The sequence below is a fragment of the Vitis riparia genome, chromosome 18 (genome assembly GCF_004353265.1).
Source record: "Vitis riparia cultivar Riparia Gloire de Montpellier isolate 1030 chromosome 18, EGFV_Vit.rip_1.0, whole genome shotgun sequence".
Taxonomy (NCBI): domain Eukaryota; kingdom Viridiplantae; phylum Streptophyta; class Magnoliopsida; order Vitales; family Vitaceae; genus Vitis; species Vitis riparia.
In genome coordinates this window covers 3,478,368-3,503,507 of record NC_048448.1, presented here as the reverse complement: position 1 = coordinate 3,503,507, position 25,140 = coordinate 3,478,368, and the positions used below count along the sequence as shown (strand labels likewise).

The 25,140-nt window shown below is 39.3% G+C and overlaps 1 protein-coding gene across 3 annotated transcripts in view; it reads left to right on the top strand.

Moving 5' to 3' along the window:
* LOC117907374 (histone-lysine N-methyltransferase ASHR1) overlaps window positions 1–25,058 on the top strand; it is a 30,892-nt gene extending 5,834 nt beyond the window's left edge. For 2 of the 3 annotated variants that reach the window (XM_034820893.1, XM_034820894.1), the window contains exons 8-14: window positions 1,426–1,530; window positions 1,658–1,748; window positions 1,831–1,947; window positions 2,170–2,276; window positions 15,379–15,448; window positions 22,687–22,750; window positions 24,370–25,058. In XM_034820893.1, coding sequence (XP_034676784.1) covers window positions 1,426–1,530; window positions 1,658–1,748; window positions 1,831–1,947; window positions 2,170–2,276; window positions 15,379–15,448; window positions 22,687–22,750; window positions 24,370–24,532 — 717 coding nt within the window. In that variant the 3' untranslated portion in view covers window positions 24,533–25,058. The remainder of the gene's footprint in view (window positions 1–1,425; window positions 1,531–1,657; window positions 1,749–1,830; window positions 1,948–2,169; window positions 2,277–15,378; window positions 15,449–22,686; window positions 22,751–24,369) is intronic. The other variant, XM_034820895.1, reaches the window with a different exon arrangement.
* Window positions 25,059–25,140: the final 82 nt, after the last annotated feature.

Below are 25,140 nucleotides of genomic sequence, written 5' to 3'. Positions count from 1 at the left end.
ATTTAGGTTCCCTTTGGATCATAGAAAGTGTGAGACAAAGATGGAGGGAAAAGAAAAAGGAAAGGAAAGATTCACTTTCCTTTACATTTTTCATGGCCAATTGGACTAAAGAATTGAAGATTTTTTTTTTCCCTTTTTCTTTCTAGTACTTTTAAAGATCCAAATGAAGCCTTAGTAATTAAGGAATCCTGAGTTGTTTTGAAATTATTTGCAATGTTTGTGGCAGTTGCTAATAGTGCTGTAATTCTATGCGGTGGATTTAAAGTTATACATGCTTGATGAGAAAACTAAGGCCAGAGAACTTTACTATAATGGGTGACTTGAAGGTTCTTACGACAAGTCTGTATGCCACCTCTTCTTTTTGTGAGAGCTTGCTCCATTATATTCTCTTTTCTTTTCACTGGGAGAATTTGTGGCCAATCTGGTATTACTTCTAGATTTCCTGTTCGATCTTTTCCACCCTATGAAATGCATTAAACATTGGAGGTCTCCAACCTGGAAGATTCTCCCTCAATTGCCATGGTTTTTTCTCTTTCCAATTTGAAGTATTGGTAACCTCAAGTTGCTTTCTATTACCTGAGTCATACCTGTAATTGAACTGAATAACAAAGTTCTATGTCCTCCAAATTAGCATCCCTTAAGCCATTCACATTTAGAGCTTTAGGACGGTGAAGACTTCTGTTTTTCTTGTTCTTTGTGCGAAGGAGCAAGATTGGTTGCTCTCTAGCAAATTGACCTATATTTCACCTTTGTAATATGCTTCCACTACAGCTTAGTTCTGACCTGGATCATTTTATCATGTTATCTGCATTGTGATTATTTGTGATTCTCATTGCCCATTTACCATCTTTTAACTGCATCTGTTTGAATAATCTCTTCTCTGCACTGCTTGAGGCTATCCATTACACATGGCATAAAGATTCATGGATCAAGTTATTTTTATTCAGAATCTGCACTGCTGTTTTAATTGATTTTGACTTCATCAAGCAATGCTGGTTGAGATTTCATACCCATAATAATATCAAGGAAGGGTATATGCTCCCTCCTTGATCAAGCCTCTCTCAATACAGAAAGTTTCATTGGGTGACCCAACCAGTAAAATTGAAGGTTACTGATGAGCTGCCTCAGAAAAAGTAATTCAAGAATGATAAATGCTTTTTTTAACTAGTGCAAGGAAATATACATCTATCATTAATTGCTTTCTACATGTCTAGCTTTGCAGGTGTCAGAGGATATGTTTTCTTTTTTTAAAATTTTTTCCCCTGTAAATAACTCAAGATCTCATAAATTACCATAGTGTTGTCTGAACATCTCCAGTCTCCTTGAAGTAAAAGCGCTTTAGAAAATTGGAAGGTGTTATACCATTTTACTAGGCTTTTTCATTACAATTCTAAATGGTTTTTTTTTTGTTGTTATATTTTTAAGGTATTAATAAGCTACATAGAAACTGCTGGAAGCACTATAACCCGACAAAAGGCTCTTAAAGAACAATACCTTTTCACTTGCACGTGTCCTCGCTGTATAAGAATGGTACTCACTATGTTAAATTTCTTGACAATGTTACATTATTGATCCTGTAGTGTTTTTCCTCTTTTAAAAATTGAAAGTTCACTCAGAATTTCTGCTGCTGTTTAAGTTTTTTGATTGTATTTTAAAGGGCCAGTATGATGATATCCAAGAAAGTGCAATTCTGGAAGGGTACAGATGCAAGGATGATAGATGTGATGGTTTTTTGCTTCGTGATTCTGGTATGTGATATTACCTGCATCAATTCTGATGTCTCTACTGCCTATTTTAATCTTCTTCTTTTTCTTTGGTTTCACTATGCAGATGACAAAGGCTTTATATGTCAACAATGTGGTCTTGTTAGGAACAAAGAGGAGATAAAAAGGCTTGCAAGCGAACTAAAACCACTGTCAGATAAGGCTACTATGTCTTCATCTTCCCGTATCCTTCTTTAATGCTGAGAACTATCAATGATTAGTCGCAATACCATATTATGATTACTGATTACTGACAATATGATTACATTAATTTCTTTCTTGGAAGCTTTTTTCCTTCCATTGCAATGATTAAAGTAAATAATTTCTCATTGATCAACTCCATTCATTCGACAAAAAATGTATATTTTCCTGCTAGAAAATGATATTGATCTTTGACAGAATTTAGATTATGTAGAAGCTACTTCAATCTATAAGACGATTGAGAAGCTTCAAACAAAATTGTTTCATCCTTTTTCGATCAATTTGATGCGAACCCGTGAAGCTATTTTGAAGGTAACTCATCATCTTTGAGTAATATATTTTTGAATGCTTTTTAGGGGAAAAATAGATCTCGCGTGGGTTTGTTTCATGGTAATGAATTGTTTGTTTCTGATTGAAAAAAAAAAAAAAAACAGGTTATATATATATAATCAATGTTTTAAAAGATTGAAAGTAGTCTTGTGGATTTTTTCCTAAATGAAGCAAGGTGTAAGCCTCGAAGTGGAAAGAGGCATAAGCCTGAAGTAAATAATAATAACAAAAAAGAAAATGAAATTCAAAAAAAAAAAAACCCAGAAAATGCTAATAAAATCATGTGAAAATTGATTAATAAAATTAATAACAAAATAAATTGTTTGTCATTATTAATATTTTAAGTTTAGTTCCTTATTTCTTTTAAAATTTAACTCTTTCTCATGATTTTATCAAATAATCTTCAACACTACCATTATTATTACTATAGGGATCCTCCAAGGTATTATAATCACATTCAATTGTTCTATTATTGTCCCAAAGTTGTTATTGCCCACCGATTCTTCTCCTTCATCCATCGGTTGTAATGATTGTTTTTTCATTTATCTATCAATAATAAGATAATGATTATATATGAGCTTAGCCACTGCAGTAGCCAACAACTCCTTCAATTCTTTGTCTCGATATTCCTTTTTCCTCTCTGTCCAAATGGTTATTGGAAGTCAACTAAACCCTTACTTTGTAATAGGTTTAACCTAAGGCCTGGATACAAAGACAAAGCTTGTAAAATCTATACCAAAAGTCTAAAAGCATAAAACCCATTAATACCCAATGAATACTTTTTTTTATATAGGAAACGACAAAGGAATATATTGATAAAAAGGAAGTACAAGAGAAGGATGAAGAATCCTCCCACCAAAGAAAAACAAGACTACAAGTAATCAAATATAAGAAAATACAAAGAAAAAACAAGCAAACACTCTAGTTAGACTAACTCATTGGGATTACACACTGCTAACCAATCAAGTTGTAATACGTTAAGAGGTATCCCTTTAAAAACCTTAGAATAAAAAGCTCAAAGAGAAGCTAGAAAACGAATAGAATCCCAAAGATACTCTGAATTCCTTATTTTATCCTCAAAAATCCTTGCATTTCTTTTCTGCCACACCACCCACATTAAAGCGATGCACGCGTCTTGCCATAAAACAATCACTCTCTTAAAAGATCCAAAACCATTAAAATTAGTAGAAAACATGACAGAGATGCTCCTTGGGGGGACCCAATCCGTCTTTGCTAATTGAAATAATCTGTGCCACAACCCTATCGTCAAAGAGCACTGGAGAAAAAGGTGATCTACTGTTTCTCCATGCTTCATGCACAACTTACAAATGTCGGGACTAAGTGCTTTGTGGGGTCTTCTCAATTGTAACAAGTCATTAGTATTAACCTTTTTGTGAGCCACCAATCAGACAAAGGACTTGACTTTGAAGGAGACTTGAGAATTCCAGACGAACTTAGTAGGGAAAACTGGAGGCGAATCAAAATATTGAGATAAGGCAAGAAAGAAATATTTGACTATGAAAAATCCTGAAGGAGATAAAGACCAGGATCTCATATCTGGAACCGAAAGTGATATGTGTAGACGATCAAGAGACCGCATAAGGTCTTCTAAATCTTCTATCTCAGAATCGGAAAGATTTCGACGAAAGTTGAAATTCTAAGAGAATGGACGGGTAGATCCAAGGATTGAAGAAATAGGAGTATTTTTATCTGTGACTACACTAAGTAGTCTTGGATATTGGATCCCCAAAGGTTGGTCCCCTCACCACAAGTCTTCCCATAACTGAATTCTATCCCCGTCACCTACCACAAACCGAGTAAACTTGGAAAACTCTTGGAAGACTTGTGCAATGGCCTTCCAAGGACAACGATGTGACCATCTGACTATATTGTTGACATCCCAGCCATTGGAGTATGATCCATAAATGCTTCAAATAACCTGATGTCACAGAGCTGAACCCTCCCTAGGATATCTCCACAACCACTTCCCTAAGAGAGCGACATTCCTTACAGAAATCTTTCCAAATCCCAATCCCCTTTTCGACTTCAGCTTACACACTACATCCCAACTAACCAAATGATCTCTTTTGCCTTTCCCTACGCCTGACCATAAAAAATCTCTTTGCAATCTCTCAATTTTTGTTGCCACTGAGGTGAAAATCTTAAACAAGGAGAGAAAGTAACATGGCATATGGGTGAGACAAGATTGAATGAGGGTTATCCTGCCTCCAAAAGATAGCCTTTTGCTACCCATCTAATATCCTTGATATCCTCTCAATCACAGGATCTCAAAAACCACACGCCTTAGGATTCCCTCCCAGAGGAAGACCTAGGTAAAGTATAGGCCACCCAGAAGCCTTGTAGTCAAGCATCTCGACCAACCTAGAAAGATGATTCTGTTCAAGATTAATGTCATAGATATTGCTTTTGTCAAGATTAACTTTCAACCCAGAAATATGCCCAAACACTAGCAAAACATTCTTAAGGGTCATCATATCCTCTTCTCGAGTACTAGAAAAGAAAATGGTATCATCTGCAAATTGTAAATGGGATACCCTTGTTCTGTTCCTACCCACCCTGAAACCCTCTAAGACGTTTCTCTCCTCAGCTTTTAATAACATCCTACTCGCGGCATTCCTAAACACCTCTTTGTTCCAAGCTTTTAGGTCATGTTTCAATATTGCTCTTGTTCTTTCTTTCCAGCTTTCTTTCCTTTTTGATAGGAAGAGTGTGATGTGCACTCATTAGAGAACTTGGAGTTCATGGATGATTCTGGGGATGAAGAGATTTGAGAGAAGAATCCTTAGATGAACAATGACGGTAGCATCCCCTGTTGGTAGGTGTTGGTTTGGTGTTGAGTTGAAGACTTTTGAGATTAGCATAGAAGAACACAAAGGAAAAGTGAGCGGTAAGATCTGTGAAAGAGGCCCTAAGTTTTCTTCATGGGTCAAATTTGGAGGGAAAAGTTTATCTCTGCTGCTAGAAGGGGTTGAGTCATGTTGTGGGCTAAAGGAAAGAATCCCCTTCAGGAAGCTATGGTCGGAAGGAGATAGAGAATACAGTCTGGAGATCCGAAATAATAGAGCAGAGAGATTCTTGTTTTGCATTGTAAGAGATGCGGGGAACAAAAGATTTTCATTGGCTTTTCCTGAAGGGAGAGGGTTTGTTGGAGGATGGAAAATTCTCGCTAGCAAACTGAGAAGTTTGGGAGTCTCTCCCTTTCAATGGAAAGGAGTCCTGTTGAAAAACTACTTACCTTCTCAGGCTTCGCCTAGCAGTAGTGTAGTCAGAGACACATCTCCTCTTAGGGATTGCCCCGCGCCTCGAGATGCCATCTGGCTAGAAATGGAGAAAGAAACTCTGGATAGGAACAAGGAATTGTTGGGCAGATGCCTTGTGGGCTCTTGGGAAGGTGACTCTGATCGTCTTCCGGACCTTGTTGCTTTCGGGTCGTGGGCGAAGAACTCATGGTTCTTGGAAGGGAATCTTTGGGTGTCAAATATGAGAGCAAATCTCTTGCTTCTGGAGTTTGAATTTGAGGACGAAGCAGAGAGGGTGTTTAACTCAGGGTTGAGATGCTTCAGAGGTAGAAGCTTTCGCTTAGAAAAATGGAAGCCATCCGTGGGATGCCTTGAGGGAGTTAGAGGGGAAGTGCGCCTCGTGTGGGTCAGAATCTTAGGTCTTCCTCTGCATCTCTGGGGCAGAAGTCTCTTCAAGAAGTTTGGAGACTCTTGTGGGAGGTTCGTGGCTGTGGACGAAAACACTGCTGATCGTCGGAACCTCAAGTGGGCCAGAGTCCTCGTCGAAACCAGAGGCTGGCAATACCCAAGTTCGCTGCAGGTTGTTGCTGGACCCTCATGTTTTGCTTTGCAACTCTGGTGGGAAGATGAGCCCTGCTTCTCCCCTGTGATCCCCTCCCATGGGTCTGGTGTTTGGAAGATTGGGGAAGACGAGGTGACCCCTTCACGTGCTAAGGAGAGCGTGGACTCCCGACCCTCTTCCTCTGTCCTCCCGCAGACTGAAAAGCTGCCCTCGCCGGTCATGGGGAGTGGTGCCCCTACCTCGGACAAGACAGATGCAGCTGCTCCCCCTCCCCACGCCCACGAGGTTGAGACGGGCCAGCATCCCCTGTCCCCTGCCCTTGATTTGGAGACGGGCCAATGTATGGACGCCCTGGTCCATTCGGGCTTGGCTTGTGGCGCTTCCTTTGGGCCTGGGCTAGGGAAGGCCCAGGTCTCAGCCTCTTTGGGGTCTTCCCCTAAGCCTCTCGGTCCAGCCCATCTTAACGACTTTGGGCGAGGAAGCCCTAAGTGTTCGTCGAGCCGGTGGAGAGAAGCCCTCGCTCCGACTCTTACCTTCGCAGTTTCTCCCCAGATGGAAGCGTGGCCCCGTTTGGACACGCCGACGTCAGCGGCTGAGCCTTCCCTCCCCGTCGAAGCTTGCAAAACTCCCCAGAGGCATGCGTCGCCCCTTTTGGATGCGTCGACGTCAGCGATTGAGCCCTCCCTCCCCGTCGAAGCTCGCAAAGCACCCCAAAGGCAAGCGTCACCCCTTTTGGATGAGTCACCGCCTGTGAAGGAGCCTTCCTCTCCTATCCAACCTTGAGATCCACAAGGTACCCTTTCTTTACCCCCGATCTCCTCGAGAGGGGAGCCAACCTCTTCTTCTACACCATTCTAGGATTCGGGGCTTGAGAGGGGTAAGGGTCGATGCTCTAGTTAGTGGAAATCGACGACAAGGGATGAGGAAGCGACGCCGAGCCTTCTGTCCATGATGCTCAGAGATGGGTCGACAGTGGTTCTAACGGAAGCACCGAGCTCTGATCCGGAAATTGACGTGGCAAAGCAGAGAGACTTGTCGGTTGCTCATCCATGCGAAGAAGGATGGTCAGATGAGGAGCTCTCCAAGCTTTTTCATTTTAGTAGTGTATTGGGAATGCCTGTTGAAGGGCATGAAGTAGAAATTCTGGCCTTGCTTAAGAAACTGAAGATGAGGACTGGAAATAATTCCCTCTGCAAGAGAAGGAAGAAGAAAAAATCTTGCACCACCCGCTTTGAAAGAGAGTTAAAAAGATTGGAATGCTCTGTTAGTTATGGGGAGACATCCGGAATAACCAAAAGATCCGGTCATAGCTCCTGGGATTTGATTCCAGTTGATTAATGAGAATTAAAATTCTCTGTTGGAACGTCCGAGGGATTAATGATTGTGCAAAAAGAAATCTGATTAAGGGAGTGGTGAGGAATCAAAAACCAGATTTGGTTTGCCTCTTGGAGACGAAGGTGAAAGAAGTTTCTCCGTAATTGGTTAAAAGTGTGGGAGTAGGAAGATTTCTCAATTGGGCTTCAATGGACGCTAGGGGTGCGGCAGGAGGTCTCCTTCTCTTATGGGATAACAGAGTCTTGGAGAAGTTAGAGATAGAAAGAGGGGGGAACTCCATTGGGGTGGCCTAATTCATAGCAGTTGCCTGTATCTACCTTGTATTTTCTCGCTTTTGTTTCATTGTAGAATTGTTTTTCTTTGGTGGGAGGATTCCTCATCCTTCTCTTGTACTTTCCTTTTTATCAATATATGCCTTTGTCGTTTCCAATCAAAAAAAAAAAGAGGGGGGTACTCCATCTCCGTTCACTTTAGAAACTGCGCTGATGGTTTCTCTTGGATTTTCTCTGGAGTTTATGGGCCAGTGATAGGTAGTGAAAAGGAAGATTTTTGGGAGGAGCTTGGAGCCATCCGTGGCCGCTGGGAAGACCCCTGGTGCATAGGGGGGGACTTTAATGTTGTAAGATTTCCAGAGGAAAGAAGAAATGCCCCTAGACTCACAACGGAAATGAGGAGATTTACTGAGGTGATTGAGGAGCTGGGGCTGAGGGATTTCCCACTGGCTGGAGGTCCTTTCACTTGGATAGGGGGTTTGAACTCTCAAGCTGCCTCTAGATTGGATCGTTTTCTGATCTCAGATCCTTGGGAGGACCACTTCTCTGCCATCACTCAATCTGCTCTCCCTCGCTTGGTTTCTGATCACAGCCCCATAGTTCTAGAAGCTGGTGGATTCTCGTTAGGCAAAAGCCCCTTCCGTTTCGAAAATATGTGGCTGAAATTAGATGGTTTCAAAGACCTAGTAAGAAGCTGGTGGAATGGCTATTCAGTCGAAGGCTATAGTAGCCATTGCATCGCTGAGAAGCTCAAAGCTCTTAAGAAGGACCTTAAAATCTGGAACAAAGAGGTGGTAGGCAACGTTTCTTTTAATAGAGCAGAGGCCTTCTCTCGCCTGCAGCAATGGGAGGCCAAGGAGAATGAGAACCCTCTGTCTCTTAGAGACGTGGAGGCCAAAAACATGGCTCTTGAGGATTATAAGAAATGGGCTCTGCTGGAAGAAACTTCTTGGAGACAAAAGTCAAGAGAAATCTGGTTAAAAGAAGGCGATAAAAACACCAAATATTTCCACAAAATGGCCAATGCTAAGGCAAGAAGGAACTTCATGTCTAAGATAAAAGTGAATGGTGTGAATCTCTCTTCCTTGGAAGATATAAAAGAAGGTGTATGTAGGGCCTACCAGGCCTTACTCTCAGATTCAGGGGATTGGAGGCCTAGTATTAATGACCTTAACTTCAAGGAGCTGGGAGAAGGTTTGGCCAGCAGCCTAGAAGTTATGTTTTCAGAGGAAGAAATTTTTGCAGCCCTAAGCAGCTTCTGTGGTGACAAAGCCCTAGGCCCGGATGGTTTCACAATGGCTTTCTGGTTGTTTTGTTGGGATGTTGTTAAACCAGAGATTTTGGGCCTCTTTAGAGAGTTCTACCTCCATGGGACTTTCCAAAGAAGCTTAAATTCCACGTTCCTCTTGCTCATTCCTAAGAAGGAGGGGGCCGAAGACCTAAGAGATTTCAGACCAATCAGCCTAGTAAGGAGTGTGTACAAATTGCTTGCCAAAGTCCTTGCCAATAGACTAAAATCAGTGATGGGGGAGGTGATTTCTGATTCACATCATGCTTTCGTTCATGGGAGACAGATTTTGGACGCTGTTCTCATCGCTAATGAAGCCCTTGATTCTAGATTGAAAGGCAACAACCCGGGCCTCCTTCTCAAGATGGACATTGAGAAGGATTTTGACCATGTCAAGTGGGACTTTCTCATGGATGTGATGTCTAAGATGGGATTTGGGCATAGATGGATAAAGTGGATGAATTGGTGCTGCTCTACGGCTACCTTCTCAATCCTCATCAATGAAAGCCCCACGGGCTTCTTTCGTAGCTCTAGGGAATTGAGACAAGGCGACCCTCTATCCATCTATCTATTCCTTTTTGCCATGGATGCCCTTAGCCAATTGCTGTCTTGTGCAAGAAATGGGGGCTTTATTTCTGGTTTCAGAGTGGGAGGGAGAGGAAGAGAGGGGCTGCTTGTGTCCCATCTCTTGTTTGCCGATGACACCTTAATCTTCTGTGACGCCGAGGCAGATCGGTTGCAATATCTTAGCTGGACTTTCATGTGGTTTGAGGCGATTTCAAGATTAAAAGTCAATCTGAGCAAAACGGAGGCCATCCCAGTGGGGGAAGGCATTCCTATGGAGACTCTTGCGTCGGTCTTGGGATGTAAGATAGGGAGTTTACCTACCTCCTACTTAGGTCTTCCCCTTGGAGCCCCTTACAAATCTACTAGGGTGTGGGATGCAGTGGAAGAAAGATTCAGGAAAAGGTTCTCTCTGGAAAAGGCAATACCTCTCCAAAGGTGGCCGCCTTACCTTGCTAAAAAACACTCTCTCTAGTCTCCCAACCTATTTCCTTTCCCTCTTTGTGATCCCCAAGAAAGTGTGCGCAAGACTTGAAAAGATCCAAAGGGATTTCTTATGGGGTGGTGGTGCCTTAAAGAATAAACCCCACTTGGTGAGTTGGAAGGTTATTTGTGCTACTAAAAAGAAAGGAGGCCTGGGCATTCGCAGTCTATCCACTTTTAATAAGGCCCTTCTTGGGAAGTGGTTGTGGAGATTAGCAAATGAGAATGAGTCCCTTTGGAAGCAAATTATCTCTAGTAAGTATGACCTCCAAGAGGGGGGTTGGTGCTCCAAAGGAGTAAGAGACCGCTATGGGGTGGGGGTTTGGAAGGCTATCAGAAATGGTTGGGAGAACTTTCGTTCTCATTCCCGCTTCACCATAGGGGATGGCACTAGAGTGAAATTTTGGAAGGACTTGTGGTGCGGAAATCAAGCTTTGGAAGAAGCTTTCCCCATCTTGTTTAATCTTTCCGTCAACAAAGAAGGCTGGGTAGCTGAGGCTTGGGAGGAAGACGAAGTTGGGGGAAGCTGGGGACTTTGTTTTAACAGGCACCTTAATGATTGGGAGGTGGGAGAAGTAGAAAGCTTATTATGTAAGCTTCATCCTTTGACCATTAGAAGAGGTGTGGAGGACTTATTCCGGTGGAAAGAGAACAAGAATGTGACCTTTTCTGTCAAGTCTTTTTATAGTTCACTTTCAAGGGACACCAAGCCCCCCTTCCCGGCTAGAACTATTTGGACGCCTTGGGTTCCAATTAGGGCTAGCTTCTTTGGGTGGGAGGCGGCTTGGAACAGGCTACTCACCACTGACCGCCTGAAGAGATTTGGTTGGAGCATTCCCAACAGATGTTTTTTGTGTAAACAAGAGGAGGAAACCACAGATCACCTTCTTCTGTTCTGCGAAAAAGCTAGAATGTTATGGCTTCTGATCTTCTCCCTTTTTGGGGTGCAATGGGTGATGCACTCCTCTGTGAAAAGAAACCTCCTGGGTTGGCATGGTTCTTTTGTGGGCAAGAAAAGGGAGAAAGCTTGGAGAGCTGCCCCCCTCTGCCTAATGTGGACCATTTGGAAAGAAAGGAATAGAAGGGCTTTCGACGATATTGAGAGGAACGATCAAGATATTAAATCCATTTTTTTGTACACTTTTGTGAATTGGGTTAGGGTATACATAGAGGAACACACTTTGTCTTTGATAGATTTCGTTGACTGGCTAGCCACCAAGTAAGGGTCAGGCTTGTTTGTCCTTTTGTTTTTTGCTGATTTGTACTTGGTATACTACGTGTATACCCTTTCTCTAGCCTTTTGGCTCTTAATGAATTTTCTTTACCTATCAAAAAAAAAAAAAAAAAAAAACATCCTACTCAATACATCTGCCACTATAGTGAACAAAAAAAGGGGATAAAGGGTCGCCTTGTCTTAAATCTCTAGATGCCTTAACCCACTCTTTCGCATTACCGATCACTAGGACTGCAAAAGAAACCGATGACAAACAACCTCTCATCCATTTCCTCCATCTAGGATTAAACCCCTTCATCTCCAACACATGATCCAAAAAATCCCAACTCACGTGGTCATAGGCCTTTTCAAAGTCAATTTTGAAGACAACTCCTTCCTCCCCTGATCTTCTTTTCTCATCCACTATTTCATTGGCTATGAGAATTGCATCCAAAATTTGTCTCCCTTGAACAAAAGCTCCTTGAGTAGAATGGATGGTTTCGTAAAGTACCCCTCTTAAACGTCCTGCTAACACTTTGGCTATTGTCTTGTAAAGACTAGTGATCAAGCTAATAGGTTTATAGTCTGAGATTCTTTTTGACATGCTTTTTTTGGGTAACAGAACTATAAAGGAAGCGTTAGTGCTTTGTTTGATAATTCCACTCCTATGAAACTCTGCAAACACTCTCACTAGATCCTCCTTTATCACTTCCCAACAATCTTGAAACACTGCAATGGTAAAGCCATCCGGCCCTGGTGCCTTATCCCTATTCAACTGAAAAATGGCCTTAGAAATCTCTTCTTCAGTAAAAGGGGATTCCAACCTAGACGCACTTTCACCAGATATAGGGGACCAATCTAAGCCTTCCACTCTCCAAGGTTCTCTAGAAGGACTCGTGTAGAGCTTTTCAAAACTTAATATCTCCTCTTTGATGCTCTCTGAATTATTCAACATTAGGCCACTTTCATTCTCCAACTCCTTGATAAATTTCCTATTTCGCTTGCCATTGGCCACTTTATGAAAAAATTTTGAGTTACAATCCCCTTCTTTTACCCATTTGACCCTAGTTTTTTGTCTCAAATGTATTTCTTCCCTCAAAATCAACTCCTCTAGCTCCCTTTTTCTTAAAGCTCTCTGGACTAAAAGTTCAGGGGATAGGCCCTCTTCTTGCTCCAAGGTATCAAAGTTAGCTAAATCAGACAAGATATTTTTTTTCCTTTTACTTAGCTCTCCAAAAGAAGCCTTATTCCACTTTTTCAATTTGGCTTTAACGAACTGTAATTTCCTCATGAACTTGTGCCTTTCTCACCCATTTCCTTGAAACTCTCTTCACAAACTTCCAAAACTCTCCTTAAAACTAGGATGTTGCAACCACATATTCTCAAACCTGAACGATGTTGGTTCCTACTTGAACGGATTGGTTTCCAAGACTATCGGCCAATGATCCGATGTCCATCCTGGAAGAATTTCTTGAAGACTTTGAGGAAATACTTGTTCCCACTCATTTGAGTACAGGAATCGATCTAATCTCTTGCATACGGGATGCTCTTGCAAGTTTGACCAAGTGAATGGTGCGTTCCTTAAAGGTGAATCTATCAATTCGCAATCTCTTATGAAATCATCAAAATCCTTCATGCTTGGGGTTAATTTAGAACATCCCAATTTTTCTGAACTTTTCCTTATGACATTAAAATCGCTGCCCACACACCAACGAGGAGAAGAAAGCCCAAAAATGTTTGAAAGCTCCACCCAAAAATCCTTCCTAAGAGCTGAGTTGTTTGGGCCATAAACTGTAGATAGCCATAATGATTCGCATCCATCCAGTGCGAACTTGATTGAGACCGAAAAGGAACCTAATACTACCTCCTTCCTACACAAATTTTTGGAGTCCCAGATGATCAAAATCCCACCCGAAGCCTCACTTGCCGGAAGGGCTGCCCAATCCTTATTTCTGGCTGTCCAAACACTACCTACGAACCTTCTATCACATTCCGCCTTTTTTGTTTCCTGAATCATCACTACATCCGACTTTTCCGATCTCAAAAAATCTTTAACCACCCTTCTTTTTTTCTTTGAACCCAAACCCTTAGTATTACAACTGATTATCTTCATGTGTAAAACTCACTGACCCTAATCTCCAAACCAAATCCAACTGGTCTCACAATCCTGTGGAGCATCTGCTCTTTCTCTTGGAATATACCTTAATATCCAGAGACTTTAAAACCTCACGCACTTTTGCCATTTTCTTAGGGGACAGTTCTTCTATTTGGAACTCACCCGAATGAGAGCCCGCAGTAACTCCCCGGTTAACTGCAACCATGCTGGAGTCCTTAATAGGCGATCTTGGATTAGACGAAAGAGGGTTGACACTCTTGAACATCCGGTATGGAAAAGCAGGCTGGATCGCCTCCATTTCTAAAGTAGGGATATTAACAGAAGTTTGACCTTCATAAGCATCGTTGTCTTTTTTGAAAAAAAATTCAGAATTTACTCAATTTTCCATATGAACCTAAGGTTGAAAGGCTGAACTGGGAAGCATGGGGGCAGAAGGACTCAGAATGGGGACGGAAGGACTCAGAAAGGAATAAGTGAAACCACAAGAAGAAGGTATATATGACTGAGGAGACTGAAAATGTGATGACGAGATTACCTCCGGATTTTCCGCAACCATCAATCCACAATTCCCCAAAAAGCTAGGCCCTTTATCTCTGGTTTTTGGCGTAGAAGGCAGAACCATGATTGCTGAGCCACGAGGATCGGACCCCACTCAGCCCGAAAATCCTTCCATGTCTTCGTCGGAGGAACAATTGTTCAGATCTGCTTCATTTCTTGACGACGAAGCCCCTTCCCCTAAACTCTTCTTACGAAACCTTGGAAATCGACGAGAAAAGAGAGGACTTGCACTAAATCCTTTTTTCGCCTGAAATTCGGCCCCTGAAGCCTCTGCCTTTGGGTCCTCTTCACTGTCAGCCTGGTTCTTTCCGCGCAAAATGGGCTCGCTGCAACACCGGATTCCCTGTCGGTGCTCAGAGCTTGGGGGAAAGAAGGTTGACCATAGCTTCCTTGAACCGTACAACACCTTCTTCTTTGCTGAACTACTCGACTGAACCTCAAGGAGTCCAGGAATTGTTTTCCCCTTTCCGTCTGTAGATGGGTCTTCTTCCTTGCGTAACGACGCCACTGTCTCAACTGGGATATTTTCTTCTGGGCTTAGGCCCAACCCCGGCGGGCCTTTATACTTGCAGCCCATTATAGCAACTTTTGGACCAGTCTTAGACAGTGACTGGGCCTTCCTCTCATAGGCCCGACAGCCCACATCGGCGATGGCCTTATCTTCTCCAACCCAATCTCCTCCCGCTTCTTCAATCCCGTCCAGCCCATCTGCCGTCTTATTTGAATTCAAACGAGACAGCGATGGGAGCTGGCAGCTCTTGCCACGTGTTCCCGCTGAGATAAGCACAACCTTACCCCTTTCTCCCCCCTTCCTCAGTCTGCTATCTTCCCCGACACGGTATAAGTTGTTTATAAAATATGCGAAAGCCCACAAAGGCCCCAAACCCATTAAAACTCTTTGAATATTTGAGGCTTAAGCCTCAAGGCTGTAGGCCTCAATAGTCCAAGGCTCAAGCCTCAGTTACATTGTACTGAGGCCATAGCCTCAAGGCTACTATGCATAGCTTGGCCTTGAGGCAAGCCTTGATAACCTTTTAAGACACTGCTTATAATTGCATAATTTTGGCCGTCCAAATTTTTTTACAGTTTTGGGCAAAATAGCATTAAACTAAACCTGTAATCTGCAAATGGAATCATTACACCATTCTTTAAGTTGTGTCGGTTCCTTATGATGGTATCTTCTGTAGGGAAAACAATGTAGCATTTACCCTTTAATCATTACTTTTGATCATTCTAGATTGACTAGCTACTTTGTTGCTCTGGAAGCAAAGGATGAACACCTGATTTTTCAAATGCTATATGAAACAAAATGGAAATATTGCATTTTCATTTGATAACATAATATTTCAGGATAAATTTAGCAGTGGTCTTGTAGCATTATCTAGTGGGTTAAGTGTATGGTTTGATAGGAGGAAATCATTCACCTCTTTCAGATTTTGATGGAGATGAAAGATTGGAGAGCAGCATTAACATATTGCAAATTAACCATTCCAGTGTATCAAAGTATGTCTTCTTGCAACTTTAATCCTCAGTCAGAAATTATTTTGCCATACTGTATCTTGATAACAATATGAAATATGGTATGATATGGTTGTTGGAAAGCTATGGTTGAGAATAGTTAGTTCATTCTTCCACTAATTGCTATTATCAGTTAGCATCCGTTTTGTATTTGTATTTGTCTTTGTTTAGAGATATGGTTTTACAGTGCATTTTTGTTTGCCAAAAAATGGATGTCTTAAAAATGTAATGGTTGTAAAAAAATAAGAAGGGTTAAGGAATTCTTTGGGACATTAAATGGAATACCTTTAGATAAGTAATTATGAATCGAGTAAATTGGAGGTCGATGGGCAGCCACTACCTCGTGATAAGATAACAATGTAAAAATAAAGTGTCGTCTACGCAAATCATAGCTTGTGGGAACATCATAAAGTGTTTGTTAGAAATTTCAAATGTTTATATGAATTTGTATTGCATTAACCCCAATGGTGTTTAAATAAATCACAAATATAAACAGCTCTAGGAAATACTACGTTAAAAAATCCTCACCTATTAGTTACCCACTGATAATATGTTTTATTCAATCATGAGGTTTTCTCATAAAGATGGTTGAAAAGAAGAAACAAAATCATTGGTATACTCATAGGGTTTTCTAAGTAATCACTATAGGATGAAACAGTCACACCCAAAAAGGAAACATAATAGATGCATGGAGCTAAGCATTAGATTATTTATTTATTTATTTATTTTTGATCAGAGATTTTATACTTCATGACTTGTTGCTAGTGTTGCCTAAACAATTTTGATATGCCCAGATAGATTTTCCTTTTTGAACTACACCACATATTTAATCAGATTTTGTATGGAAGATTTTGTACTTCTTGAACTAACATCCTTCATAAACTTACTATTTCTATGTGATGAAATGGTCTTTTCAGATAAAACTTTCTTTCTCTACTTTTAAAGACAACATAGGTATTATAACTCTCTTCCCTGATAGAAAAAATTTCTTGATTCCTTATGCTTGAATAAATAAATACAGGAAATGAATAGTATTGAGAAACTAATAAACAATGAATATAGGAAAATTCATGTGTCTTTGGCATATGCATAAATTGATTACAATGTTGATTATGTAGGTTATATTTAGTCAACCATGTGATAAGTAGATCAACTTTCCCACTAATCTTTGATATACACCACAATCCACTAAACTGACCTTCTCCTGTTCTCCCAAACTATGATTTGATTTAATTGGAATATCTGAAGGTTTTCAGCTCATCATTCCTGTTTCTTTAAGGAGATAAAAAAAAAGATGTTTTTTTTAAGGAAATGAAAATTCCATTTTTAAGATCTTTTTGGTAAGATCTTTTTTCATACTTCCAATTTCCACCACATCATTTCTGGTCACAATAATATCATCTATAGATACAATTAGAATTTATACCGGGCTGGGAGAAGAATGTTTCATAAATAAGCGTGTGATCTCTTTGGCTTTGATAATAACCCATTCTTACCATTGACTTGATGAACCTTCCAAACCACATTCTTGGAGATTGCTTCAATTCATATAAAACCTTTATAATCTTGTTAACCTTGTTACATTTTGAGATTTCTTCATGTAAACCCGATAGGTATCTTCTTGTAAACTTGTTCCTTTAAATCACCATGTAGAAACATATTTTTTACATCAAATTACAACAAGGATCAACCAAGATTAGTAGTCAAAGACAACAAGAAGCAAATAGTATTCACATTAGCAACAAGAGCAAAGGTCTCCTTATAATCTATTCCATCTATTTGTATATATCCTTCTGCCACTAATCTAACTTTGGATATAGGATGTTTTAGTGCATTTATTAGTACCTTTACTAAGTGCAATAGGTAAGCCAAGATCCTCAAAGGTACTAGGAATTACCTTTTCAAGAGGAATTTCATACTTGCTCTGGGTGCAATGATTTGATCATGTAAATTTATTTGGCTGAGCTTTTCCCTTCTTGAATAAATCTTGAGAGGCAATGATTGGTTCTCTCCTCACCCTTAGATGATAAACTAGTTGTAGAATATTTTAGATTAGAAGGGTGTCCAACATTAATTTATGGTTCAGGGTCAGGAGAAAAAGACTTGAATTCTGGTTGATTTTGTGATTATAATTTATAACTATGAATGTGGGTGGTCCTTTTCCAGATGTGGCTAAGTTAAAGTCAAAAAATAAAAAAATAAAAAATTCTGGTTGGATCATCATATCATGACTCCCTCTAAAGATCAACTTAGCCAAAGAAGGGTTGATTCTTAATAAAAGTTACATCACATGTGAGAAAAAACTTTTGGAAGAAGGATAATAACATTTATACCTTTTTGGTGTGGTGATTAGCCCGTGTTTTTCAAGATCCCTAAACGATTGGGAGGTGGAGGAGGCGGAATTATTTTTGGGGTGTCTTCACGGGAAGAGAGTCCTTGGAGACGTAGATGATAAGGCTGTTTGGACTGAAACAAAGAGCGGCATTTTCTCGGCCAAGTCTCTATACCTTGCTCTAGAAGCGGACTGCCCTATTTCTTTTCCATCTAGCTGTATTTGGAAGGTGTGGGTACAACCCAAAATCAGTTTTTTTGCGTGGGAGGCCGCATGGGGTAAGGCGCTAACCCTAGATCTTGTTCAGAGAAGAGGATGGTCATTGGCAAATAGATGTTTCATGTGTATTGAAAAGGAGGAGACCATAGATCATCTGCTTCTCCACTGCTCAAAAACAAGGGTCTTATGGGAGTTGCTTTTTTCTTTGTTTGGGGTGTCTTGGGTGCTGCCGTGTTCAGTTAGAGAGACTCTGCTTAGTTGGCAGACTTCTTCTGTTGGCAAGAAACACAGGAAAGTGTGGAGAGCGGCTCCCCTGCATATTTTTTGGACGGTTTGGAAGGCAAGAAATCGATTAGCTTTCAAGGAGGATGAAATATCAATACAGAGATTGAAATACTCCTTTTTAAGCTCACTTTGGTCTGAGGCAAAGCTGTTTATAATAGAATGCCCTCAAACTTTGGTGAATTTTATAGATTGGTTGGGATCATTGTAAGGTTTTTGGGCCTTTTGGGTTTGGGTCTCTTATTTGTCCTTGGCCTCTTTTGGTGGTGGGTGTATAGGTTTGTATACTTTGCATAGGTTGTATTCCCTGAGTCGCTCCTTTGGCGTCTCTTTATAAATGAATTTTCTTTACTTATCAAAAAAAAAAATTAGCAAAGAAATCCACTTAATTGTTTTAGGAGCAAGTTTCATTTGATTTTGATTATGAATATGAACAAAAGAAACACAACCAAAGAAATTCAGAGGGAGATTACCAAACCCAACAAAGGGAAGAATTGATAGAGAAGACTAACAGGACTTTTATAATCAAGAACCACCCGTGAAGACAATCTATTGATTAAATGAGTAGCTGTTAAAATTGTCTCTCCCCAATAAGATTTGGGAACATTTATTTGAAATAATAGGGCTCTTGCTTGTTCCATCGACTACCGAACCCAAAAAAGTGAGGGAAGAATGAAGGAAAAGGACTTCTAATCAAGAACCACCCATGAAGACAATCTATTGATTAAATAAGTGGTTGTTAAAATTGTCTCTCTCTAATATGATTTGGTAACATTTATTTGAAATGATAGGGCTCTTGCTTGTTCAGTTGATTTTTTAGAGTGGGTGGGATCTTGTTGAGTGTTAGGGTGTTTTTTGTGTTCTATATTTCGAGGCCTTGCTTGAGGTGCTCCTTGTATGCGTCTTGTGTACTTTGGGCACCTTTTTCTTTTACTAATTTATACGTATCTATTTTTACCTATAAAAAAAATACTTCCCTCCATTATTTAAACAAACAGTTTGGATTTTGCCATTAAACCAACATCATACTTGTTTCTCACTAGATAAATCCATTTGGCCCTTGTACAATCATTATTAAAAGTTACACACCACCTTGAACCTGAGATATTATGAGTCTTAGGTGGCCCCACACATCGATATGAATCAAAGCAAAAGGAATGAAGGTTGGAGAAATGAATTGGAAAGGGAACACAATGATGTTTAGCATATTCGCAAACCTCACAATGAAGATTGGAGAAATGAATTTCTCTAGACAATAAAGGGAAAGCTTTTTGCATCAAGGGCAAGGAAGGATGTCCTAGTCTAAAGTGCCACATCCAAATCTCTTTTTGTTGAGGTGAAATTTTTTCTAAAAGTTAGGGAGAAGGAGAGACACCAATGCCATCCTTGATTTCAAGATGGTAAAAAGCTCTTCTCCTTAGCATGTCCAATCATCATCCCAGTAGCAAGGTCCTAAAAAACACAATGAGCTGGGAAAAGTGACTAAACAATTTAAATCTTTACGAATCCAATGAATAGATAAAAAAATTTATAGAAATTTCTGGCGCATGAAACACAAATTCTAAGGAAAGGATTGGATTAAAGGGAGAAGCAAGGGTTCCATCAACAATTCTTCCTATACAAGGATTGTAGCCTGTACGAAGTGAAAATATTAGGAAATTTTGTCATATGATCCATGGCTCCTAAGTCAATGACCCAAGAATGAGGAAAACAGTCCTTTGAAACATTGAGAGCATAAGAAAACTTACCAGTTGCCTTCACTTAAACAAGAGGCATCGGATTTCTAACTATGCCAACAGATTCTTGAGTTTGTCAATCTCCGGTTTACTCATTCATCCTCTTTCTTGGTTCTTTTCACCTGAACTTTTTTTTTGGGTAGAGGATTTCCCCCAGAATTCACATGATGCTCTTGAGCAAATTTTAGACCACATTTTCCATCACTTACTTTTTTCACAAAATGAAGACTTCCTATGAACTTTCCAGAAAGTTACTCTGGTGTGCCTTGGTTTATTGTAAAAGTAGATATTTTTGGTAGAGGATTCGCCCCATAATTCACATGATGCTCTTGAGCAGGTTTTAGACCACGTTTTCTATCACTTCCTTTTTTCACAAAATGAAGACTTCCTATGAACTTTCCAGAAAGTTACTCTGGTGTGCCTTGATTAATTGTAAAAGTAGCACCAATGGTTATCCTTCTCACTTGTTTTTCTTCCTTGAAACCTGAAGCCAGCAGGAGTATTACCATTCTGTTTCAAAGTTGCCTACAAAGAGACCTCTTGAGTGGTTTTATTGCAGCATAACCACTCTCCAACTTTCTTCTCCACTTATAATGGCAAAGACTTTAGTTGAAGAGGGAAGAAAATCCTTACACAGCACTTACATTTTAACTTAATCGAACTCCACATTCAGACCAAGTACTAAAAAATCCTTTCATTGTCTACCTTTATCAACTCCTTAGCATCCTGACTACACGCCATTTTAAAGCACTGGTAACAAAGTCAGTCCCCTATTTGTTATCTTGAATCTTACACTTAAATTCACACAGTTGAGCCATCCTGCAAACCTTCGAGTATCTTTGCACCACAGCCTCCCAGATTTTCTGAGAAATGGGCAGAAAAATATAAGCTGTTATTTATTTATTTATATATAAAATAAATAAATAAATTTCTGGCTGCGTAGAACCTCATAACCATGATATGTGCATCAAATCCTCCTCATCCCGAGTTTTGTAATTGGGATGATCAGACTTAGCTGCAGATCAACAAGATGATTAAGCTTCCCTCGCCCCTTGATGAAGGTTTTGAGCACATTGAGACAGCTCTTGATAGTTCCAAGTCTTCCAACCATTTAACTTGAAGGAAACTTGGTAATTTTGATTATCACTAGGGAGGGATATAGCTTTTTGATGTGGAATGAGTGAAGGGATTTCAGAAACTTCTGCCATTTTCAAAGGTTTATCGACTGAATAAGAGAGAAACGAGTGATCCGAATTTTTTATGGACTTTCAAAGGGTTTCAGCAATCAAGACCAGTGAAAGAAAAAAATTCTGATAGTGAAGGCTGGTGAAATTTTTCTAAAAATTTTCTAGAGCTAACTATCTCTGATACCATGAAGAAAATAATTTTTTTCATTGAATAATAATGTATAAGTATATAGAGTAATGCAATTGGAAACTATTCCTAAACTAAGGTGGTGTTTAGTTTTTTTTTTACTTAATTCTAAATAGAAATTAAAACTAAATAGTACTTAATAATGTTAAGTATTAGCTTGTTTGTTTTTATAATTTTTTATTTATATTAAGTATTCAAAAGTAAAGAAAAACCAATATGTTACTTTTTCCATTTAAAAAAAACCAATATTTTAGTTTTTTCTATGAAGCTAAAAATTTATATTAAGTCATGAAAAAGTGGAAAAGCAAACAACTTAAAGTCTAAAAGCAAATTGCTTTCAGCAAAAAGTTAAAAAACCAAACACCTTCTAAATAAAAAAACTTATGGGTCAACATTAGTGTGAAAAGAGAGAAAAGGGAGAATCCCTAATTTTTGTTATTAAAAACTATTAATAATACACATTGGACTTGGGTATATATATACATGCTAGTGGGACCCACAATACAATAAGAAAAAAAAAATGGAAAAGTAAATAACTTAAATAACCGTACACTATCTAACAATTAGAATAAAACAAAAAAACTACATAATGTACAACACTATAGGGATATTGGTCAACTTTCCCATATAGATGAGAATCAGCCTAAAGAATCGATTGAGACCTTCTAACATCTGAAATATGTATATCCTGTCTGCTTATCCTGCGTACCAACCATAGCCCTAAAACAAAAACATGTCCTGATTCAAAGATATGCTGCTTCAAATCTTTTTGATGAAGAAGCAGAACATTGTTTTAGGTAAGATAAGCCCACTGTTTGAACATAACAACCAAACCAAAAAACAGGAAATCAAGCCCAAAAAAGAGAGAAGATTCAAGAAACAAGGGAAAGTTGGTTGCATTAGTAAAAGGAAACTTGCAGGGGGAAGGTCAGTTACATGAATGGAAGAAATCTGACCCTAGCTACTTATTATCAGAAGTGGGACACCAACAATTAGAGGGGTATGTTTTGGTCAATTCACTTGATGCAACACAACATGAGTAGGGTAATCTTTTCCTAGAGTCTGCTGAGAAGATTGTAAACAGGAAGGAATTTAGTTTGATGAAATGTAAATACAATTTCTAAATCACAATGCATTCTTTATCTGAATCCTTCATATTACTTTACTGTTATGCTTCATATGCTCTTGGACTATGCAGGCCATGTTTTAAATCTGGAGGTTGAAAATCCAAATATTGTTACTGCTGGCATTCTGAATTTGATAAATTTTCTTCACTGCAGGAGTTTATCCAGGATTCCACCCTTTGCTTGGGCTGCAATATTATACCTGCGGGAAACTTGAATGGTTAGAATCTATTCCTGTATTCTTATTTCTGGCTCCTGTTTCTGAAGGTTTCCTTCTATTGTTTCCCTCAAAATTGTTTAGTTAACTCCATTTCTCACTGCATGTTTACCTTTGTTTTTCTTTTTCAAGTGAACAAATTCCTCAGAGTGGCTCAGAATCTTTTATACATATAGGCATGGATGTGAAATTGCATGAACTTATCGCATTATGTAGCTTTAAAGGTATAACAGAAAATTACACAGCTCCTAGGCCCTCTTTTCCTTTTTTATAGGCTCACAGCCTCTAGGCCGTCTTGGTTTTCTACAGTTGAAATGGAAAGGAGTAGCTCAATTAACCTGTTAAATTGGTCAAGGCACTTTTGTGTATTACCATTCTTTTTCATAGTGTTTATTTTTCTGTTCAGAATTTCTCATGGAATAGAAGTCAATATTGCTTACCCAACTAGGATTTTGGTTGGCTGATTGTATACACATAGTTCTCACTCATGAGATTTTCATTGTGCCCAGAGCTGACTTTTGGTGTTGTGGCCTATAATTTGAGAGTTAAAAGTTATTGATAATTGACTTGAGCAGTGGACTGTGCTAAAGAAGAATCTTATGTTCTTTATTGTCTCCTTTATCATTGGAATTGTGTTCTCCATTATTAAGAAATTATCATCCCAAGCCATGGATGTACCCTTGTTATAAGTTGAATCACATAAGATCCTTGTTTTTGTTTGATTCTTTTCTATTGTGTTGATTCTTTTATTTGTTTTTGTCTAATAAACAAAAAATTGAAGCTGGTTTCATACAAAAATTGGTGCTTAATGCTTTTACACCACTAATTGGTATCAAATCCCAAAGTTTCTATTGTAGGTACTTGACTCGTATTGAATCTGCATATGGAAACAAAAAATTAATCTTTGTTTAAGGTGGAAAGGTTTAATTGGATGAACATATGTAAAACCTTTTTCCCCCCTATTCATTACACTGTTCTTGGTAGAAGAAGACAGGAATGAATGCATCGAAAAAATTGCATGAATTGTCAAGTATTGATGCATTGATAGTAACAATGGAGACTTAACTCTTCATATTCCCTCTCATTCATCAAGTGAGCATCTTGTAATTGATACTTGTTCTGTATTTGCATCCTTCTTAAAAGAAAAGGACATTATATTTTAGCTGAATTTTTCCACTGATCAAGCATGATTTAGAAGCCACTTGCATTCCACAGTAGTTGATTGGTGATTATTGTGAAGCAATGATATTATGTTTGGTCCTACCACTTCATGAAAAAGAAAAAGTAAAAATAAGATTTGATATTTAATTCTCCTGCTTTGCAAAATGTGATTTGTATATTTCATGGCTTCGGGGATTGAATTTGGACCATTGCTGGTTAGGATTTTGAGTTCTGTAAGGTTTCTTAGGTTTTTATAAGTTGTATGAAAAGTTGTGAATATTGCTTTGAGAAATCTTGAATACTTGAGTTCTTGGTTGTTTGTCCAGAGATGTCTTGTTCAATGGTAGAGACTTCACCTGTACTCTTCAAATTTTGTTCCCTCCCTCTTTTCTTCTTAAGAGGTGGCATTTTCCCCTGTTTTCAATTTTTTAAATAGGTGCTAATGGTCTTAATTTTTATAGGTTACTTGGGGAAACAGAGGATGCTGTCAAATCACTCACTAAGGCAGCAGATATACTGCAAATTACTCATGGTACAAATACACCCTTTATGAAGGAGCTCCTGTTCAAGTTGGAGGAAGCACGCGCTGAAGCATCTCACAAACGATCATCTAAAGACGAGTAGAAAAATCCACCTCCCAATCATATCTATACATGAGTAACTGCTATCAATGGTCCTGTGCATGAGTAACTGCTATCAATGGTCCTGTGCCTTTTTCCATCAATGACCCACACCATGGAGAAGACAAGAAGCAGCCTGCATACTGTTACTGTTTGCTCATCACAACGATATCAATAATCTGTCATGCACACCATGCAGTTCATATCTGAAATTTGTTTCAGAATGTAAACGGCCTCTCAATATGTTACTCTCAAAGACCTACCTCACCTAATGTCTAAAGAATGCCTGTGTCCCTTTCTAACATCAATTGTTGGATGAAAAATGGTTGCAGAGAACTGGTATTTTCAGAGTCCTAGCTCATGTGGCCTCAACCTGTGTTCTGCGTACAGAATATTTTCCCTGTAGTGACATCCTGTAATCTTCTTGTACAAGTATTACTACTTGTACTAAATCAAGGAGGGAAAAAAAAGAAAAAAAATCATTGGCAAGTTGCATTTGATTTGCCTATGGTCAGTGATTACTTTGGAAAGTATTTGGAAACTCATAAGAAATAGACAGAAGCCTCAGCACAGGGGCAGAGTAACTGGTGAACCCAGTCAACCACGGTTGAC